Source organism: Aquarana catesbeiana, linkage group LG03 (genome assembly GCF_042186555.1).
Source record: "Aquarana catesbeiana isolate 2022-GZ linkage group LG03, ASM4218655v1, whole genome shotgun sequence".
NCBI classification, from domain to species: Eukaryota; Metazoa; Chordata; class Amphibia; order Anura; family Ranidae; genus Aquarana; species Aquarana catesbeiana.
The window spans coordinates 656,392,898-656,413,496 of NC_133326.1; the positions used below are offsets into that span (position 1 = coordinate 656,392,898).

The 20,599-nt window shown below is 43.5% G+C and overlaps 1 protein-coding gene across 1 annotated transcript in view; it reads left to right on the top strand.

Annotated features, from left to right (window-relative positions):
- Positions 1-1,215: 1,215 nt before the first annotated feature.
- Positions 1,216-20,599, top strand: part of PALM3 (paralemmin 3) — an 82,419-nt gene continuing 63,035 nt past the window's right edge. Inside the window, exon 1 of the mRNA XM_073622752.1 lies at positions 1,216-1,410. Coding sequence (XP_073478853.1) covers positions 1,244-1,410 — 167 coding nt within the window. The 5' untranslated portion in view covers positions 1,216-1,243. The remainder of the gene's footprint in view (positions 1,411-20,599) is intronic.

Below are 20,599 nucleotides of genomic sequence, written 5' to 3' on the forward strand. Positions count from 1 at the left end.
AAAGCAAGTTATGGATAGCTGGGTGTTAAAGTTCTCTATGACAGATGATCTATCTATCTATCATAGATCATTGGTAATATAATATATGAATCTGGTATATTTATTACAACTAACAATATATGATATGAATAGTAGGTGGCAGATGGCTGGGTGGGTGTTCCAGATAGAAGATGATGAGAAGCATGATGAATGCAGGCAGTATAGCAAATGAAGTCATATAATAATAACAACATATAATGTGAATAGTTGTGGATGGATGGGTATCCCAGCTACTCTATGTATAGAAGACAATGAGTAGTACAATGCAGTGTAGTAAATGTTATCATATAGTAACAACATAAAATATGAATAGTGAATAAAAGATATCAGGAGGATGTTCCTGTTTTCTATAGAAGACAATGAGCAGTATGATGTATGCAGGCAGTCTAGAACATGACATCATATAATAGCAATATTTGATATGATTAGAGAAATGGGAATAGTTGGACATCCCAGGTGTATATAGAAATAATGATCAGCACAATGCAGTCTAGTAAGTTATATTTAATAGTAATCTACCTGTATGATATGAATAGTAAGTGGTAGATGCTGGGTGTCCGGGTTATAGAAGATGATGCAGGCAGTACCATACATTGTATCATATGATGATGATTATATATTATATGATGGATAGATAAAAGATGATGAGTAGAGTGCAGTGTAGTAAATGGTATCATACGATAATAATATATTATATGATGGATAGAAGAAGATGATGAGTAGAGTGCAGTGTAGTAAATTGTATAATATGATAACAATATATTATGATGGATAGATAAAAGATGATGAGTAGAGTGCAGTGTAGTAAATGGTATCATACGATAATATATTATTTATATGATAGATATTTATATAATAGACAGTGTAGTAAATGGTATCATACCATAATAATATATTATATGATAGATAGAAGAAGATGAGTAGAGTGCAGTGCAGTAAATTGTATAATAAGATAATAATATATTATGATGGATAGAAGAAGATGATGTGTAGAGTGCGGTGTAGTAAATGATGTATCACATTATAACAATGATGGATAGAAGAAGAAGAGTACAGTGTAGTGAGTTGTATATGAGGAGTGGGTAGAGGGTGGCACGGTGCCCGGCTCTCTATAGAAGGGGGTGAGGAGTGGGATGGTTGCAGTCACAGGCAGTCGGGTGGGTCGGTGATGACAGGCGGAGAGCGGAGCACAGCAGGGACATTCATGGCTCTCCTCCTCCTCCCTCCTCCTCCTCCTCCTCCTCCTCCCCCCCCAGTCCTGGAACCGGTGAGACCAGCTCAGGTGTCACCTCCTCCTCCTCCTCCTCCTCCCTCCCGGACCAGTCCCGATCTCTGCCATCACTCTCCGCAACGACACCGCCCGGAGAGCAGGTGAGACACGGGGCACCACTCCGCTAATACCGGGGATCGGACTCCGATCATAGGGGGCTCCGATTCTCATAGTTGGGGGCTCTGACAACACTTTGGGGGGCTCTTACTCCGGGAAGGAGCAGGTTACTATCAAGGAGTTCAGGGGGCCTGATATGGAGTATTTAGTGGTTCTGGCATTATCTAGTAATGGGGGATTTGTGGTTCTGGTGTCACCCAGGAATGGGGGGGTATAGTGGTCCTGGTATTATCTAGGAGTGGGGGGTATAGTGGTCCTGGTATTATCTAGGAGTGGGGGGTATAGTGGTCCTGGTATCATCTAGGAATGGGAGGGGGGGGGGGGTATAGTGGTTCTGGTATTATCTAGTAATTGGGGGGGGGGGGGGTATAGTGGTTCTGGTATTATCTAGGAATGGGAGATTAGTCATTCTGGGGTGTCACCCAGGAACGGGGGTGGGGTGGGGTATAGTGGTTCTGGTATTATGTAGGAGTGGGGGGTATAGGGGGTCTAGTGTCATCTAGGAATGGGGGGTATAGCGGTTCCGGTGTCACCTAGGAGTGGTGGCGGGTATAGTGGTTCTGGTGTCACCTATAGGAGTGAGGGGTATAGTGGTTCTGGTGTTATCTAGAAGTCAGGGGTATAGGGGGTCCGCTGTTAACTAGCAGTGGGGGGTATGGGGGTTTGGTTTTACCTAAGTGTTGGGGCTATAGGGGGTGTGGTGTCATCTAGGAATAGGGGGGTTTATGGGGTCTAGTTTTATCCAGGAGTGGGGGTTACAGGGGTTCTGATGTTATCTAAGAGTGGGGTTTTAGATGGGTATAGGGATCTGGTGTGATCTAAGAATAGGGGCTACAAGGGGTTTTGGTATCATCTTCTAGGGGGAGGGTACAGGAAGTCTGGTGTTATCTGGGACTGTGAATACAGGAATTTGATATTATCTGGAATGGGAGGGGGAGAACATTGTTGTGAAGGGGGGTCTAGTTGTATTTGTGAAGTGGTGAATGGGGGTGGGGGGTCATGTATTATCTATGAGTAGGATCTGGTGCTATTTGTGAAGAGGTATTATTTGGATGGTGAGGAGTCTATACATGTAAGTCTATCATTTTCTATATGACATTTTGCATTGTATACCTGTATGATGATCCAGCACACCCTGTATACTTGCACACACCTATTGCGAGTGACAGATAGATAATTACACCCCTCCCATATGTCATTCATTAACACCCAATAATGTAACAGAAAATGCTATTAATATGGAAGCATATGACATCAGCTTGGCGTATGGTGGCAGTGCGTGCGTGTGTGATGGCTGGCATGTAGAGGGCACGTAGTGGAGCCAGACACCTCTAGTACACAGCCGGATTGATTTCACAGTATAACGTGTCACTCTGTGGTTATGGATTATTAAAGTGTTGTGGCAGTTGGCTGGCGGTTATACGTTTTGTTTTTATTTGAGGAGTTTTAGACCGATCTTTCCATTTTGGGTGGGTGCAGATGGTCTAAACCACCCACCTATTTCCGGTATTCCTTAAGCTAGCACTTTTTTTTCCCTGGAAATTTCTTAACACTTTTGATCGACATGGAATCTAGCACCCATTAGTTTGATGGACCACCTACATTTGATTGGTTGAACTTGGAAATAAAATGATAGCTTTATTGTCGGATAAGGTTGGATATTGTCGCATCTGTAGTCTCTCCGATCTATGGGATTACCATCCCAGTCTCATTGTATCTTTTCTGTATCTTACAATGGCTGATTCTTCATATCAGGCAAAAAATCATCCCATTTACAGTATAAAGGTTTACTCTTCATCGTATTAAGAAAAATTGTCTAAAATGTATAGTCTCTAGTATACCTATTCCATTTTCATTGGATCTTATACAGATTGAATCTTTATTGTATTGGGAAAGAAAGTTGTCTATCTATAGCAGCCTTTCTCAACCCTTTCAACACAAAGGAACCCATGAAATATCTTTCCGGTCTCAGGGAACCCCTATTAAAATGATGATATCTACAACTCATGATACATTAGTGTGAAGGTCAGTGGGAAGAATGCTCCTTACACTTCTGGTCATTGGGAAGAATGACCCCCTTACAGATAGCTAAAAAGATCAATAGTGTCAGTGGGAACTTATCTGAGAGGAAGAAATTGCTGATTGCTCAAGGAACCCCTAGCAACTTCTGGAGGAACCCTGGTTGAGAAACCCTGATCTATAGTTTTGTTACTTCTGGGATCACTGTTCCATTCCCATCATAACATCACTATAGCAGATAAGTTGAGTTGTCACTGTAGGAGCCAAAAAAGTGCCTGTTTATAGTCTATCTAATCACCAACCCATTCTCATTGTATCTTTATCTCTCTTTATTGTCCCATCTATAGTCTTCCCAATGTATGGAATTACCATCCCAATCTCACTGTATCTTTATAGTCTCTCCAATCTATGAAATCACCATTGTTTCTTATAAAAGTTGAATCTTCGCCATATCAGGCAACAGTTTGTTCAACATATAGTTATCACAGTCTAAGAGATCACAATTTTATCTTATAAAGGTTGAATCTTCACCGTAACAGGCAACAATTTGTCACGTCTATAATCTCGTCACCTCTGGGATCACTGTACCATTCTCATTGTATCACCATGATATCATATGAACGTTGAATCTTTGTGATATTGGGCAAAAAATAAATGGTCCCACTTATAATCTCCCTAATCTATGGGTCCGTCATCCTTGTTTCATCATATCACCATTGTATCTTTTAAAGGTTGAATGTTTACCATATTGGAGAGCAGTTTATCCCATCTATAGTCTCGTCACTCTGGGATCACCATCACACTCTCATCCTATCACTATTGTATTATATGATGAATGTTAAATATTCGCCATATTGGGCAAAAAATTGCCTAGTCTATAATCTTGTAATCTTTGAGATAACCTCTCCATTCTCATCGTATTACCATTGTATCATATAGAGGCTTGCTTTTCATCGTACTGGGAAAATATTGATGTTTATAGTCTCTAGTATACCCATTCCATTCTGATTGTATCTTATAAAGATTAAATATTTATTGTATTGGGCAAACAAATTGTCCATCTATACCAGTGGTCTCCAAACTGTGGCCCTTTGCTTGCCTTTATCCGGCCCTTGGGATACTATTCCTTCAAATGACACCAATGATGGGCCACCATTCCTCCCACTAACACCAAAGATGGCACACTATTCCTCCCACCTATACCAACAATGGGGCATTATTTCTCCAACTGACCCCAATGATGGGGCACCATTCCTTCCAGTGAGACCACCAATGGGGCAAAATTCCTCCCACTGACAACAGAGCACAATTTCAAAATGATGATGAAGGTTTACTCTCACCAGCCACAGTCTGGCCCCCATAAAGCCTGAAGGACAGTTAGCGGGCCCTTTGCTTAGAAATTCTGGCAACCCTTGATCTATAACGTCATCACTTCTGGGATGACTATACCATTCTTATTGTATCAAATAAAGGTTGAATCTTCATTGTATTGGAAAAAAATTGTCATGTCCATAGTCTACAGGAAAGCCATCTTGTTCCAACCATATTATTATTGCATCCGGTAAAGGTTGAATATTCGTCACATTGGATAAAAAGTCTTCCAGCTTTATTCTTGTTTGTTTATTAAAGCCATCACTGCCTAATTACCTAAAGTCAATCAATTAGTCATTAGTGTCACACGGGGAAGGTATTGGCTGTGTTTCAATGTTTATTGACATTGTGATGTTGTAGGAGTAGTACGCAGTAGGCCGCTGTTATTGGTATTTTTGGTATGTGAACAATTTGCAATGTTTTTGTTAGCCAAGACAGTGATAACATTTCTGCCATTCTCCATCTTCTATTCATCACTCCACCGCTGTCAGGAGTTTTTATACTCTGTCCCAACACACTCCCCCCCCCCCCCCACACACACGCTACACCTGTGTTATTGTGCAATGTCAGGGGATGCAAGATACGAGATTGGGAGGGTGCAATGAATATGGATAACACCTTCATGTGTCTGTGTGTAATACTTTCAATATGAACGTCAAAATCACGAGGACATGATCTCCAACTAGGAGGAAAATTCCAAACTCACCTTAGGAGATATTATTTTGCTGAAGGAGTAGTGGATGCTTTGCAAAGACTTCCAGCAGATGTAGTGAGTTAGTTAACAGTAAGCACATTTTTTGGCTGCCCTTTAGGCCAATATCAGGTGCCGATTTTCTGTACAAGTTTTTATTTTTACACGGTCCTTTTAAAAAAATAAATTATCATTTTTATTGCTGTCACAAGGAATGTCCCTTGTGATAGTAATAAGCGTGACAGGTACTCTTTTTGGAGGGATCGGGGGGTTTAAAAGACCCCAAGCCCCTCCTCTGCATTTGAAAGTATTCAAGTGTTTTTGAATACTTTCTATTTTTTAAAACTGGCGTCTTTAGGATGCCAGTAATCCGGAAGTGATGTCATGACATCGCTTCCGGGTTACTAGATCCAAGACCCGATCAAAGCCGATTCCGGCATTGTTCAGGTCTCTGGCCAGCCAGCGGACGTGCCGGCTGGTCAATTGGGCCTCTCGGAGGGGTGGGAGACCCGGGCGGATCGGCGAAAGGCGGCAGGAGGGGGGGCGCCCCCTCCCGCTGCTTGTGATAATGGCTGATCGGCTGCTGAGCCGCATCTGTTGTTATTACAAGGAAGCCAACCGTCCGCTCTCAAGAGCGGTACCAGAGAGATGCCTGCAGCTGCACGTATCACCCCGGTACAACCCCTTGAAGCAATATCATTAATATCGGTACGATTCTGACTGATACCGATACTTTTAAAAATTAATATCAGCCCCCGATAATTGCCCATTCTGAAAATTGGTCGACTCCTAGACAGTAAATATTGTAGTGCCTCCTAACAATGGTGGTCAGTGTGGGGAATGGCCCACTGCTATTGGTGGTAAGTGGAGTAGGGCCCGCCAATCATGGTGGTCAGTGGAGAAGGCCCCTCTGACATTGGTAGGCAGTGGAGAAGGTCCACCTAACATTGGTGGTCAGTGGAGAAGGTCCACCCAACATTGGCGGTCAGTGGAGAAGGTCCACCCAACATTGGCGGTCAGTGGAGAAGGTCCACCCAACATTGGCGGTCAGTGGAGAAGGTCCACCCAACATTGGCGGTCAGTGGAGAAGGTCCACCCAACATTGGCGGTCAGTGGAGAAGGTCCGCCCAACACTGGTGGTCAGTGGAGAAGGTCCGCCCAACACTGGTGGTCAGTGGAGAAGGCCCCCCACATCGAAGGGTCAGTTGAGAAGGCCCACCTAACATTGATTGGCGGTGGAGAGGGGCCCACTTACATTGGGTTTCAGAGAAGAAGGGCCTTCTAATATTGCTGGTCAGTGGAAAAAGGCTCAATGATATTGGTGGTCAGTGGAGAAAGTCCCCCCTAACATAAATGGTCAGTGGAGAAAGCCCCCAATAGTGGTTGTCAGTGGAGATGCCCCCCCCCCCCCCCCAATATTGGTGATGAGTGGAAAAGGGCCATCTAATATTTGTGGACAGTGGAGAGGGGTTAGTGGAGTAAGCCTATCCCAACATTGGTGATCAGTGGAGATGCCCCCCTCCCCACTACAGGTGGTCATTGTAGACAGGAGATCGGTCTGCCATTTCTCACTACACCCCTTGGAACCTCTGGCGGATCCCTAAGGTTCCATGGAACCCTGGTTGAGAAAGGCTGCTGTAAAATGTGTTCAAATAAGCAAATAATAACAAAAAAAAACCACACACATACATTTAGCAAAAAAGAAAAACTTTTGAACTTTTTCATTCATGCGTGTCTACGCAGGAAAATCTTGCTTGAGTAAACAGGATAAGCAAACAGAAATCTACAGACTGTCCATAAACAGCTCTAGCCGTTTAAGGTTTTTTACCCCAAGGTTCAATAAAATAAGTCTAAATATTACAGATTTTTTGCATGCATCTGAATATAACCCAACCAAAGAGATGAGACGGTAATCTGCCCCAGCATTGCTCCTGTTACTGAAGCCTGGCTAGATGTTTACCCCTTCACTGCTGGGCACCACCTTCACTTTAGCACATTAGATGGCCGACAATTTTTATTATTTTTTTATATAAACTATATTGCCAATACACATTACCTTTGATGGCACCCCAGTCTTAGTCCGTAGGGTTCAATATGTTGGTCCACCCTTTGCAGATATAACAGCTTCACCTCTTCTGGGAAGGCTGTCCACAAGGTTTAGGAGTGTGTCTATGGGAATATTTGACCATTCTTCCAGAAGCACATTTGTGAAGTCAGGCACTGATGTGGACGAGAAGGCCTGGCTCGCAGTCCCCACTCTTAATTCATCCCAAAGGTGTTCTGTCGGGTTGAGGTCAGGACTCTGTGCAGACCAGTCAAGTTCCTCCACCCCAAACTCGCTCATCCATGTCTTTATGGTCTTTGCTTTGTGCACTGGTGCGCAGTCATGTTGGAACAGGAACGGGCCATCCCCAAACTTTTCCCACAAAGTTGGGAGCATGAAATTGTCCAAAATGTCTTGATATGCTGACACCTTATTAATTCCCTTCACTGGAACTAAGGGGCCAAGCCCAACCCCTGAAAAATAACCCCACACCATAATCCCCCCTCCACCAAATGATTAGGACCAGTGCACAAAGCAAGGTCTATACAGACATGGATGAGTGAGTTTGGAGTGGAGGAACTTGACTGACCTCAACCAGATAGAACACCTTTGGGATGAATTAGAGCGGAGACTGTGAGCCAGGCCTTCTCGACCATATCAGTGCCTGACCTCACAAATGCACTTCTGGAAGAATGGTCAAACATTCCCATAGACACACTCCTAAACCTTGTGGACAGCCTTCCCAGAAGAGTTGAAGATGTTAGCTGCAAAGGGTGGGCCAACTCAATATTGAACCCTATGGAATAAGACTGGGAGGCCATTAAAGTTCATGTGCGTGTAAAGGTAGGCGTCCCAATACTTTTGGTAATAGAGTGTAAATACTACAGACTTGAATTACAGACAGAATTTTTTTGAAAGACCTCCCAAACCATATATTTTCTGGAAATGCAGGGCAGGATCTAGGGAATTGAAACATTTTTTCTGTTGATTAGTAATGTCTGTTAGTGCTCAGCAATACAGCGTAATCACAAAAATGTATTACACATATGTATACATTTATTATTGTCATTTTGCAAAAACGGCTGGCACACAAAACTATAATTAGGTGACTTTCACTGGGACCTTCACAGCTAGATATATTTAGCATTAAGAGCCAGCTCACACCAGAACACGGTGCAGGAAACCTGTGTTCTGTGTGTGTTTCCCGCACCACGTTCAAAACGCACTGCAGTTGCGATCTGCAGCGGGTGTCAATATTCGATTAACCACTTGAGCTCTAGGAGGTTTTGCCCCCTTCATGACCAGGCCATTTTTTCCCCCATTTAGCACTGTGCTAATTTAACTAGTAATTGCGCGGTCATGCAATGCTGTACCCAAACAAAGTGTATGTCATTTGTTTTCACACAAATAGAGCTTTCTTTTGGTGGTATTTGATCACCTCTGCGTTTTTTTTTTTTTTTTTTTTTGTTTTGTTTTTTGCGCTATATACAAAAAAAAAAGATCCAAAATGTTTAAATAAAACAAAAAAAAAACAGTATTTTCTGCTATAAAACATAACCAATAAAAAATATAGAATTTCTTCATAAATGTAGGCCAAAATGTGTTTTGCTACAGTACATGTCTTTGATATTGATTGGTTTGTGTGAAAGTTATAGCATCTACAAAGTATGGTATAAATACTGGCATTTTTTTTATATGTACTAGTGATGGTGGTGATCAGTGACTTAAAGTGGGACTGCGATAGTGCAGCGGGTAATCTGACACTAACTGCCGCTGGGGGGAACGGACTAACTGCCACTGACATCAACAGTGACACTAATACAGTGATCAGTGCTAATAATACTGGCTGGGAAAAGATTAATATATAGGGCTATCAAGGGGTTAAATGTTTGCCTAACAAGTGTAACGTGTGTAGTACGACGGGGGGGATCCAGAGTCCAGTCTCGTCGGGAGGGGCACTGCTAGAAAAGACTTTTTTTTGGGGCAATTTATCGGGGAAATGGCTGGTGTTGGCGCTTCAATCATCACGCCACCGTCGTTGATATGGCGTCAGGATGATTGAAGCGCATTATTTCTATTATTACATTGTTATATAAAATGAAATAGTTCAACTCACCATAATGCAGAATCAGTGGAAGCTCTGAGCGTGTCACTTGCCACTGTCGCCTGTCATCAGATGCAGATTGTCACTTGCCACGTCACCTGCCACGCTTTGCGGATTGTCACTTGCCACGTCTCCTGCCACACGTTGCGGATTGTCACTTGCCACGTTACCTGCCACACGTTACGGATTGTCACTTGCCACATGTTACGGATTGTCACTTGCCACATCTCCTGCCACAGGTTGCGGATTGTCACTTGCCACATCTCCTGCCACAGGTTGTGGATTGTCACTTGCCACGTCACCTGCCGCACATTACGGATTGTCTCTTGCCACACGTTATGGATTGTCACTTGCCACGTCGCCTGCCACAGGTTGTGGATTGTCACTTGCCACGTTACCTGCCACAGGTTGTGGATTGTCACTTGCCACGTCACCTGCCGCACGTTATGGATTGTATCTTGCCACACGTTATGGATTGTCACTTGCCACGTCGCCTGCCACATGTTGCGGATTGTCCCTTGCCACATCACCTACCACACTCTGCGGATTGTCGCCTGCCATGCTTTGCGGATTGTCTCTTGCTGTGTCACTTTCCTGCTAGCGTGGTCCCCCTGCTGTGTCCCAGAGTCAGGCAACAGTCTACCAGTCAAGCAGCAGAGAGATGATGTCACCTCTCTGCTTCCCGCGGCTGCCTGCACAGTGAGGGCGGAACTGCACTGCAGGGATGCAGGGCGGACACCGGGCGGTGAGAGAATATGTCAGATGATTGGCCAGCTGTCCGCTCACCCACCGAGCCGCCCAGCTGCTCGCCCGCACTCTCACCCAGGCCAGCTCACATAAGCCAGCTGACCTGGATGAAAGCAGCAACCTACAGGTTCATGATTGTACGAGCCGACCTGCCGCGGTAAGCGTACCGCGGCAGGTCGCCAAGCGATTATTGACACCTCCAAATGCAGGTCGCAAGCGTAGCGTGTTTGTTCACATCGGATCGCATGGTACAGGAGGCCTATGCAAAGTGGTTGCCGTGAGTTTTCAAAAAGTAGTGCCTGCACTACTTATGGTGCGGTGCGATTTCAAAGTGAATGGGCTGAAATCACACCGCACAGAACTGCACATTCCTGTGCGATTCCTGGTGTGAACCGGCCATGTGTAAAATAATGGCCTTAAAATTAATCTGAAGGCCCCTTCTCACCTTTGCACACAAATAAAATCGCTGTGTAAAATGTGTAATGCATTAAGCCTGGGTTCACACTATAGCGATGCGGGAACCAGCGCGGGTTTCCTGCATTGCATCTCTCACGCAGGCGGTTCACACTGCCCTCTGCAAACCGCTGCGGGTGTCAATACAATGATAATGAAACCCCCAGTGCGGTTCACAGTTCGCAGTGCGAAATGCGGATTTGGACAGGAATCTGATCGCATGGGTGAGAACAGCCATGCGATCCAACTCTAGTGCGGGGAAAAAAAAATGTCCCTGCACCCTTTTTCTGCGAATCCAATGCGAGTTCAGCCATACAACTGTATGGCTGAACTCGCATCGCGCAGGCATCGCATGTGATCGGCACCTCCGGTGCGTATGCGAATCACATGCGATGTCCAAGATCGCTATAGTGTGAACCTGGGCTAAAGTTGAACTTTAGGATAAGAAAATATTATCTAAATAAGTTTATCATGTGTTTTCTTCCTTGAATCCTGGTGTGCTTTGTGTATTCCTTCCAGATCTGTGTAGTAATTCAGTGCGAGACTTTCCCCCTGTGTAGGACCCTCCTGTAATAAAGACCGCTCACTGCGGCTCTCTCTACTTGTGCAGAGTGACTGGTCTTGTCGCCGCCCCCTCCTGTAGTTTTCTGCAGGCAGACTGTAGTGGGTGGAGCTCCTGGGCCCCTCCCACAGCTCTGCTCACTGCACAGGCTATGCGCAGCACAGCGATGATGTCATTGCTACGTTCACAAGGTATATTCGGGGGTTTGCAAAGATATTTGCTGCACACAAAGTAGATTTATATCCTTTGTGGCTATTCAGGAATGTATTCAAGTGAAAGTTTTTGTTTCTGGAGTTCAGTGAAGGCAGCCCATTCATTATGTAGTTGCTGCCAACACACCCTTAATACGCTGAAAATTGAACCCGACCTTTTTTTTTTTCTGAGGTAGCCCACCACAATGCACAGGATTGTGTTACCATGGGTTGTGATTCGCTACAAAACAGGGCTGTTGCCTTAGTGCATTGGGCACCCTTTTTACTGAAAGGGTAGTTGATGCTTGGAATAGACTACCAGCAGAGGTCAACAGTAAATGGCTTCAAACATGCTTGGGATAAACATAGATCTATAGTCAGAGTACAAAGATAAAAGGGGTTGTAAAGGTTCGTGTTTTTTCACCTTAATGCATCCTATGCATTAAAGTGAAAAAACACCTGTCAGTGACCAGCCCCCCCCCCGTTTTACTTACCTGAACCCCGTATTTCCCTCGGCGGAGATGCGCCCTCCCTCTCTGCAGGGGCTCTCGATAGGATAGATTGATAGCAGCGCAGCCATTGGCTCCCTGTCTGTTTCTTGGGGTGTCAGGCAGAGCAGGAACGAAGGAAAAATCCCCCTGATTTCTGTATATTTTGATGGGTGTCAGAATGGGATGTTCAGTTAAACCCCTCCCACGAGGAGACAGAGAGTAATAGAAATGCACTTTTAGTATAGTGAGAAACATGTCCGTGCTCCCATCAGGGAGATTTCCCATCACTTCCTGTCCAGGTGACAGGTGTCAGACAAACCAGGGGGTGAGAGGAAGTTTCTTCACTGAAGACAGCATTTATTTACTCTTCTTCATCCAAAATTAAAAAACAAAACACACATTGGGCTTTAGATATCCAGGTTTTACTAATTAAAAGCAGAAGGAATCATTGTACATTGTATTAACTCATGTGGATGGATGTGCGTTATTCTGTGCATAAACCTTGGCGAGATATGGCGGCCCATTTAAAATTGTCTGGCAAAGCACCAAAACGCATCGGTAATGGTACATGCACCATTCTGACAGCACACGGCACCACAATGCAGGTCAGGGCCTCTCCTAGCATGGCGCTGCCACACGTCTGTTGGCAAGGTGCAGAATGAAAGGCACCGCATCACATCAACACATGTATGGTAACACGCATTACTACAATGCAATGGTTAGTGGGCCCTACATTGTGGGTGAAATGTCCCTAGAATGAATAGAAGTGAGCCAGTCTGGGTTTCCTGGTCTGGTATGCTGGGATTTGTGGTCCAGCTATATCTTCAGCCTGCACAGAGCTCCTCTGTCTGTTGCTGGCTCTTCTGCCTCCATGTTTTGTTGGCTCTTCTGTCGCAGCCTCTCCCCTCCCGCCTGATTACCTCTACTCAGGTTACCTTCCTCACAATGAGCACAAAGCCTGCCAGGACGGGATGTGTTTGTCTATTACCCACTGCTCCGGACACAAGCAGCATTCAGCCTGAAACAACACAAGGCAAATATGGGAAATACTCCCTCCAAAACTGTTGTTGGATAAATAAAGTAAACCTGTCTGTATAATCTGTGACAGCCTGGAGTATATCACATACAGCACACAGTACAGAGCAGGGTGGCCCAGAGTATGTCATGTATAGCACTATGTATAGACTGGAACAGCCTGGAGTATATCACATACAGCACATAGTACAGAGCGGGGTGGCTCAGAGTATGTCCTGTATAGCAGTGTATAATCTGTGACAGCTTGGAGTATATCACATACAGCACATAGTACAGAGCTGGGTGGCTCAGAGTATGTCCTGTATAATCTGTGACAGCTTGGAGTATATCACATACAGCACATAGTACAGAGCGGGGTGGCCCAGAGTATGTCATGTATAGCACTATGTATAGACTGGAACAGCCTGGAGTATATCACATACAGCACACAGTACAGAGCGGGGTGGTTCAGAGTATGTCATGTATAGCACTATGTATAGACTGGAACAGCTGGAGTATATAACATACAGCACATAGTACAGAGCGGGATGGCCCAGAATATGTCATGTATAGCACTATGTATAGACTGGAACAGCTGGAGTATATCACATACAGCACACAGTACAGAGCGGGGTGGTTCAGAGTATGTCATGTATAGTAGTGTATAGCCTGGGACAGCCTGGAGTATATCACATACAGCACATAGTATAGAGCGGGGTGGCTCAGAGTATGTCATGTGTAGCACAATGTAATGAGAACGTTGATTTGGAGAATATAACAATATAAACCTTGTTTCTATGTATAGTTTAAAATGCTAAATATACACGGGGGCAGCCATATTTGCTTATGGGATCGCAGGCCTCATGCAAACCAACAAACATGCATAGAATAAGTAGTAAAAACACACCACTCAAATATATATATATTTATTTTATCTTTTATTTTTATTTTTTTGATATATACTTTTATTTTTTGGATAAAATTGGGCACGGCCTGATTTATTGGTGTATACAATATTAATTGATTATAACATCAAATTTTTTTTTCATAAATCATATTCTCAACCAAAAAAATGATTTAGCAATAAACCATACTCAGCCCAGCCACTGAGACTCGAGCTGACTCAGCATTTATCAATAAACCTTTTTCTTAAATCTCCCCTTTGATTATTCACCAAAGGGAGCCACCACATAAATCGCCCTCGATGGGGGTGGGGGCGTAGGGCGGGGAGCTCTTTGCGCTGTATTCTCTCTGGCGACTGGCAAGGATCTTAACGGAACAGCTCCTTAAATAGGCCAAAAAAGGCCTTTTAGAGCAGGGATATGCAATTAGTGGACCTCCAGCTGTTGCAAAACTACAAGTCCCATCATGCCTCTGTCTCTGGGTGTCATGCTTGTGGCTGTCAGAGTCTTGCTATGGCTCATGGGACTTGTAGTTCTGCAACAGCTGGAGGTCCGCTAATTGCATATCCTTGTTCTAGAGTATTCTAAAAGGTCACTCGACCTTTACTAGCCAATCCCTGTCTGACCTCTTAACCTTCTAGAACCCTCTAAAACACCTGACCTTAACTGACCAATCCCTAATTAAACTGCTGACCTTCCAGAATCTTCTACAACACCTGACCCTAACTGACCAATCTCTAACCAATCTACTAACCTTCTATAACCCTTTGGATCACCTTCTTTAATCTTTTTTAAATGCTTCCTAAATGCCGATGCCGCCATCCTATGAGGAAAGGGGGGCCTAAAACGGCTTCCCCCTTTTCTTCCCCATTCCATATACAGGTCCTCCTTCCTACTCAGTAGTGTTATAGGATCATTGTACCATACTGATCCCCCCTCCCAATGCAAGTCTACCAGTCAGATCCGACCAACTGAAAACAATAGATCAGGGATCCTCAAACTATGGCCCTCCAGCTGTTGCAGAACTACACATCCCATGAGGCATTGTAAAACTCTGACATTCACAGACATGACTAGGCATGATGGGAATTGTAGTTCTTGAACACCTGGAGGGCTGCAGTTTGAAGACCCCTGCAATAGATGGTCTATGTGGATGTGATTACCAATAGTAGGACAATCTAAAAAGAAAAAAATCTTAAAGTACAACTAAAAGGCAAAACTTTTTTTTTTTAGTTTTGGACAGAGTGCACATGGTTTAGAACCCCTGTCAGTTTTTATTGCTGTCTGTGCCTCCGTTAGGGAGATTCGCCCTCTCTATTTGACCTGTTGACCATTATCATTGAAAGTGAAAGTAAAAGAAAATCCCAAATGTTGGGTTGTCCCCAGAAAATTAGTAGAGGGGAAATCTTCTAATGGGGACACTAGTTCTGGTGACCTGCGGGTCCCCAATGGATTCCCTTAATTTGAAGGATTTTCTGCTCACTTCCTGTTTGGCTATGGGACAGGAAGTGAAGGGAAATCCCCCCAATGGGGCACAGATGGCAAAAAAAAATGACAGGGGTTATAACCCTCCCTTTCTCTATCCAAAATGAAAATATAAAATAAGGTTTTGGCTATAGTTCTACTTTAAACACTTGCCAAACGCCCTATAGCAGTTTTACTGCTACAGGGCGGCCATTTTCCACAGGATCACGTATATATCTGTATATCATATATATACGTGATACCGCACTTCCGGGTAGCAGGCGCAAAAGCATGCCGACGCCAGTTTGCTCCCCCTGTGATTATTCACAGTGTAGTCAATCGGCGGGTACCATGGACTCGATGTCCACCAGCACCCGCCGATCGTTTGGTACAAAGGCAGAAAGGCAGTCTGCCCATGTAAACAACGCAGATGGCCGTTCTGTCAGTAAGGAAGGCATGGGATCTGTGTTGCTGCAAAGCAGGTACTAGGATCTCTGCCTTTCCCTAGTAAAAGCACCTCCTCCGCAGTGTAAAAAAAAGCACTAGTTAGGCACACAGTTAACCCTTTGATCACCCCTGATGTTAACCCCTTCCCTGCCAGTGTCATTAGTTCAGTGGCAGTGCATATTTTTAGCACCGATCACTGTATTAGTGTCACTGGTCCCCAAAAAGTGTCAAAAGTATCAGTTAGTGTCCGATATGTCCGCCGCAATATCGCAGTCCCGCTATAAGTCACTAATCGCCCCCATTACTAATAAATAAATACATAAATACAAATTCCATAACTATATCCTATAGTTTGAAGACGCTATTACTGTTGCGCAAAACAATCAATATTCGCGTATTGGGATTTTTTTTTTTTTACCAAACACATGTAGCAGAATATATATTGGACTAAATTGATGAAGAAATTTGATATTTTTACATTTTTAATTGGATGTGTTTTATAGCAAAAAGTAAAAAATGAATTTTTTTTTTTTCAAAAATGTCACTCTTTTTTGTGCTTATTTCGCAAAAAATACAAAAAACGCAGAGGTGATCAAATGCCACCAAAAGAAAGCTGCGCCGCAGTGCCATATAGCAAAAAGTGGCCTGGTCATGAAGAGAGGGAGGTAAATCTTCCGGAGCTGAAGTGGTTAAAGTAGAATTTCAGTCATTTTTCATCTTTCCATCTATTAAATCTTCTGCTCTTGTTGTTTTACCTTTGAATACTAAAACATTTTTTTTTCTGCCAGTAAATACCTTATACAGCCCACTTCCTGTTTCCTGTCTGGTAAAAAGCCTAGGCTTATGACATCATGCACAGCTCTCTCTCTAAAGCTGGCCACACATTATACAAATTTTTTTATTCAATTTCCTTTAGATTTACCTTCAACTATGTAGTGCAGGGGCCTGCCTGATTGCATACAATTTGAACGTGTTTAGGTTTGACCTCCATATTATATGTTTTTGGTAAATCTAAATGGAAATTGTACAAGAAAATTGTATAATGTATGGCCGGTATCTTGCCGAGAAAGTTCCCTCGGCGGATAAGTTCCCCCCCTGTACTGCGCAGGCGCAGCGCCTGCGCAGTACCAACTACTAGCAGCCGCCGGAGATAGCCGAACGACAAAATCTACAATCAGCTGTACACGACGCCTGCGCTCTGGGTCCAGGTTCCTTCCCCACCATCCAAGTGGACCTAGAGGGGGAATCTAAAAGAGCCAAGCGAAGCGAGGCCGTGCCCGAAGTCTGGCGAGCGAAGGCGCCGTGTACAGCTGATTTTCCCCTATTTATCTTCGGCTATTTCCGCCGGATCCTACTGCACAGGCGCAGCGCCTGCGCAGTAGAGGGGGGTCCTTATCCGCCGAGCGGAACTTTAAATGGCGGCATTGTGGGCGCGCGTGGCCGCCACGTACTCCGTGACTGATGTCCGCCGGGGGGTCCGCGATCGTGTCACGGAGTGGAAGAGCGGGGAGATGCCTTTGTAAACAAGGCATTTCCCTGTTCTGCCTAGCGACATGACAGAGATCACTGCTCCCAGTCATCGGGAGCATTGATCGCTGTCATGTCAGTGGTAGCCCATCCCCCCCAGTTAGAATCACTCCCTAGGACATACTTAACCTCTTGATCGCCCCCTAGTGTTTAACCCGTTCCCTGCCAGCATCATTTACACAGTAATCAATGCAATTTTTATAGCACTTATCGCTGTATAAATGACAATGGTCCCAAAATGGTGTCAAAAGTGTCCGATGTGTCCACCATAATGTCGCAGTCACAATACAAATCGCAGATTGTCTGCATTACGAATAAGAAAAAAAATTAATAATAAAAATGCCATAAATCTATAATCTATATATACAAAATATATTTTGTAGACGCTATACTTTTTGCACAAACCAATCAATATACGCTTATTACGATTTTTTTTTTTACCAAAAATATGAAGAAGAATACATATCGGCCTAAACTGAGAAATAAATTATTTTTTATTTTATATTTTTTGGGGATATTTATTATAGCAAATATTGCTTTTTTTTTTCAAAATTGTCGCTCTTTTTTTGTTAATAGCGCAAAAAATAAAAACCGCAGAGGTGATCAAATACCACCAAAAGAAAGCTCTATTTGTGGGAAAAAAAGCACGTCAATTTTTGTTTGGGTGCAACGTCGCAACGACCGCGCAATTGTCAGTTAAAGCGACGCAGTGCTGTATCGCAAAATGTGCTCTGGTGAAGAAGGGGGGGGTAAATCCTTCCGGGGCTGAAGTGGTTAATGATGACAATGAAAGCAGATAAAATCATTATTTTAGGACAGAGATAGCAATTCTAACCCCACACAGGACATCTGGTTTGTATTGCTGTAATGAGTTTGGACTGATTGGCCTGCAGTGTATGGCTGGGCCTGTGTCTGGCAGTCTGTGGAGGGATGGAGTGTCGGGATTAGGCCGGGTTTAGAGTTTTGTTACTTCCTGCTGCTCTGTCAGTTTTATTAATCTGTCATTTGGGCATTGTGTGTCTGGGGATTATAGAATGCCCCAAGCAGGACAGGGTGTGTGGGCTTTAGTAAATTACACAGTGTCATGCTCCTGCTAATGAGCCGCAATATTACACTGGCTGGATCCTACAGTCCTGTCCGTCCAGATGCCAGTGAAATGACACTGTGAGGATTACGGCAGGCCATGACCTGAACATTGCAGTTCATTCCAGCTGGGAACAGGTGTTCTGTTTTTAGCAGGAGGGTTTTGGCCTAGGTGAAATCGCACTGTGTGGAACGGCTAGTTTGTTTTCAAGGACCCACAAAAGTCTGAAACTATAAAAAGGCAAAGTTTTTATTGCTGTCTGTGCACCTGTTAGTGTCACCCTTTCTATTCGTCCTGATCGGTATTATCACCAAGAGTGAAAGTGAAAGAAAATCCCAAACTTTGTGTTGTCACCAGAACAGCAAGAGAGGGGATATCTTCCAATGGGGACACTATAGAGTTGCTACCTCATCCTTTTACAACCGAACACATATGAATTGCACAGGTTCTGAGGCTGATTAAGGTGGTAATTTTAAGGACCGGGCCTATTTTTCAGACTTGGTGTTTAAAATATTTTTTTTTGCTAGAGAATTACTTAGAACCCCCAAACATTATATATATTTTTTTCAGACACCCTAGAGAATAAAATGGCAGTTGTTGCAATACTTTATGTCCCATCGTATTTGCGCAGCGGTCTTACAAGCGCAATTTGTTTGGGAAAAAAAATACACTTTTTTGAATTAAAAAAATAAGACAACAAGAAAGTTTGCCCATTTTTTTTTTTTATATTTTGAAAGATAATGTTACGCCGAGTAGTTTGATACCCAACATGTCACGCTTCTAAATTGCACCCGCTCGTGGAATGGCGATAAACTTTTACCCTAAAAAATCTAGGCGACGTTTAAAAATTTCTACAGGTTACCAGTTTTGAGTTACAGAGGAGGTCTAGTGCTAGAATTATTGCTCTCGCTCTAACGATACCGCACATGTGTGGTTTGAAGATAAAAAGCTCCTCTCAAGCCACCCCAGTGTGAAAGTCCGAGTGCCTTCACACTGGGGCGGTGCGCTTGCAGGATGGGAAAAAAAAGGCCTGCAAGCCGCATCTTTGGGGCGGTGTCAGAGCGGTGTATACACCACTTCCAAAACGCCTTCGGCAGCCCTGCAACATGGGCGCTTTTAACCCTTTCTTTAGCCACTAGCGGGGGTTAAAAGTGACGCTAAAACTAGCGGCCCTTTACCGCTAACACTCGCACTGCCCCAGTGTCAAAGGGGCCTTAGTTCTGCTTTAACCATTTCAGCCCTGGAAGATTTTACTCCCTTCATGACCAGGCCATTTTTTGCTACTTTAGCTGGCAATTGCTCATTCATGCGACACTGTACCCAAATTTGATTTATATAATTTTTTTCACACAAATACCACCTTTTTTTGGTGGTATTTGATCACCACTGGGTTTTTTTTATTATATAAAAACAAAAAAAGACCAAAAAAAAATAAATAAATAAATAAATAAAATAAATAAATGGTTTTTAACTTTCTGCCATAAAACATATTTAATAAAAAAAAATCTAATTTCTTAATAAATTTATGCCAAAATGTATTCTGCTACATGTCTTGGTAAAAAAAATCCCAATAAGTGTATATTGATTGGTTTCCATGAAAGTCATAGAGAAACTATGGTATATATAATATATATATATTAGGGCAAAAAAGCATTTAGTCAGCCACCAATTGTGCAAGTTCTCCCACTTAAAAAGATGAGAGAGGCCTGTAATTGTCATCATAGGTATACCTCAACTATGAGAGACAATATGTGGAAACAAATCCAGACAATCACATTGTCTGATTTTTGAAAGAATTTATTTGCAAATTATGGTGGAAAATAAGTATTTGGTCAATATCAAAAGTTCATCTCAATACTTTGTTATATATCCTTTGTTGGCAATGACAGAGGTCAAACATTTTCTGTAAGTCTTCACAAGGTTGTCACACACTGTTGCTGGTATGTTGGCCCATTCCTCCATGCAGATCTCCCTCCAAAGGTTTTCTATGGGATTGAGATCTGGAGACTAGCTAGGCCACTCCAGGACCTTGAAATGCTTCTTACGAAGCCACTCCCTCGTT